Source organism: Alligator sinensis, unplaced genomic scaffold (assembly GCF_000455745.1).
Source record: "Alligator sinensis unplaced genomic scaffold, ASM45574v1 scaffold226_1, whole genome shotgun sequence".
In the NCBI taxonomy this organism is placed as follows: Eukaryota; Metazoa; Chordata; order Crocodylia; family Alligatoridae; genus Alligator; species Alligator sinensis.
In genome coordinates, this window is record NW_005842028.1 from 2,682,430 (window position 1) to 2,684,130 (window position 1,701).

The following is a 1,701-nucleotide window of genomic DNA, read 5'->3' on the forward strand; positions in this document are numbered from 1 at the left end:
ATTCAATTTAATGTGAACATTCTCCTGCTCTCTCTCTCTCCCTGCCTTTCCCTCTCCTCTCCTTCCCCGTGCACTCTCACAATGAAATAGACACACTATGTATGTATATATTTCAGTTTATAATAATTGTGAAAAATGCAGCTCTGTTTTATTTCAGTGCCTGGGCATCTAGATATAAACAAGTATTTGATCCAGAATAATTCTAGTACAAAATCACATCCTGTGTACACACAGCATACACTTTTCAAATAATTATACTTTATTAGGCCAAAGTCTTTCAGTAAAATTACTCTTGTAGAACTGAGAATATTTAAATTTTCAATTGAATTTCTTCAGATATGTCAAGCCTAGACTTTTCTGAGAATTAATGTATCATCTGTGAGCAATAGAAGCTGGCTCCCTGTAATAGAAGCTGGCTACCTGTTCCACAAATACACAAGATAGAATTTTAATTTTTTAACATCAAGGTGTGAAATGACTGTTTTTCTTACAATTTAGACTCATCGAGAAATTTTTTTTCCTGGATTTTCAAATATGAAAGAAGGAGCCTGTAAACTTTAAAAAAAGCCTAATTTATCACTGATGAATAGAAAATTAAGCAGCTCTATCTAGAGAGCAGACATATGTTCTTCATGAATTTAGAGGAAAAGAGTTTGCCTAATTTAAAATTTCGCTTCCCTCAGGATTTTTTATTGCAGATCCATTTTCTGAATTCTTACATAAACAAGTATTGGGTGTATGAAGTTGAAAGAGAAATGTAACAAACTCTTTTTTAAGGCCAGAAGTCTCAAAACATTGATTTAAAATATCTGGAGTAAAAAATCTCTGATGGTACAATAGAAATAATGCATCTCTTACGAAGAACTCAAATTTCTCTTAGTTATTACAAACTTTGCAACCTTATGAAGACTTAAGTATCATTTCCCCTCCTATCGTTATGAAACTATAAAGGCAATCTTTTTTTCCCCCCTGTTTCCAAGATTATGAAACCACACCTAATGATATTGGAGACACCACAAATAACAGTAATCAGATCACTTCTACGGGTTTTATCAACACAGAGAATGAAGATAGCATCACTGTAAGTATACACATTGTTTCCTGGTTTTTTAATTTAGTGGACTTTCTGACTGTAGAACTAATGAATCTCTGGAGTGGTTTTTTTACCTCCCGATAACAGGACACTAGCCTAACAGTATACAAAAGCTGTTTTGTTTTATTTTGTCTATAAAACCGAACAGTCTGCCTTTGAAAGTAAGATTTTGTTCAGATAAGTACAATACTTAGCTTGCTTCCAACTTCTGAACAACTAATTTTAATTACCTTTTTTGCCAAGACCATGCTTTCATGGGGAGTTTTTATTTACATAATATTAGATTTTTTACTTCTTGGTGGCCCTTATTTGGGTTGGCTGTCAGTGTTGGATCCCCAGGTATATAGTGAGTAAAAAATAAGGCTTAGTCAGAAAAGTTAATACCCTCTGGACTGTGTTATCTTTTCTAATTAGGCTTCATAAGACAGATAGTGGAGGGGTAAATGACATACATTTCTCTGAGGTGGTTCCTCCTTCCATCAGTCTTTCCTCCTTCCATTTGTTTCCTTCCATAGTACAGAGGATGGTAATGCTATGCAGGCATCTGAATCTCTGTTCTCCATAGGATGGGAAAGAGGGCAGATAGTGCCCCACCCCTTGTTCTCTTA

General features: G+C 34.7%; 1 protein-coding gene across 1 annotated transcript in view; it reads left to right on the forward strand.

The window, feature by feature from the left end:
- LOC102372380 (BDNF/NT-3 growth factors receptor) overlaps window positions 1–1,701 on the forward strand; it is a 128,908-nt gene that overhangs the window by 75,063 nt on the left and 52,144 nt on the right. Inside the window, exon 10 of the mRNA XM_006022305.2 lies at window positions 981–1,081. Coding sequence (XP_006022367.1) covers window positions 981–1,081 — 101 coding nt within the window. The remainder of the gene's footprint in view (window positions 1–980; window positions 1,082–1,701) is intronic.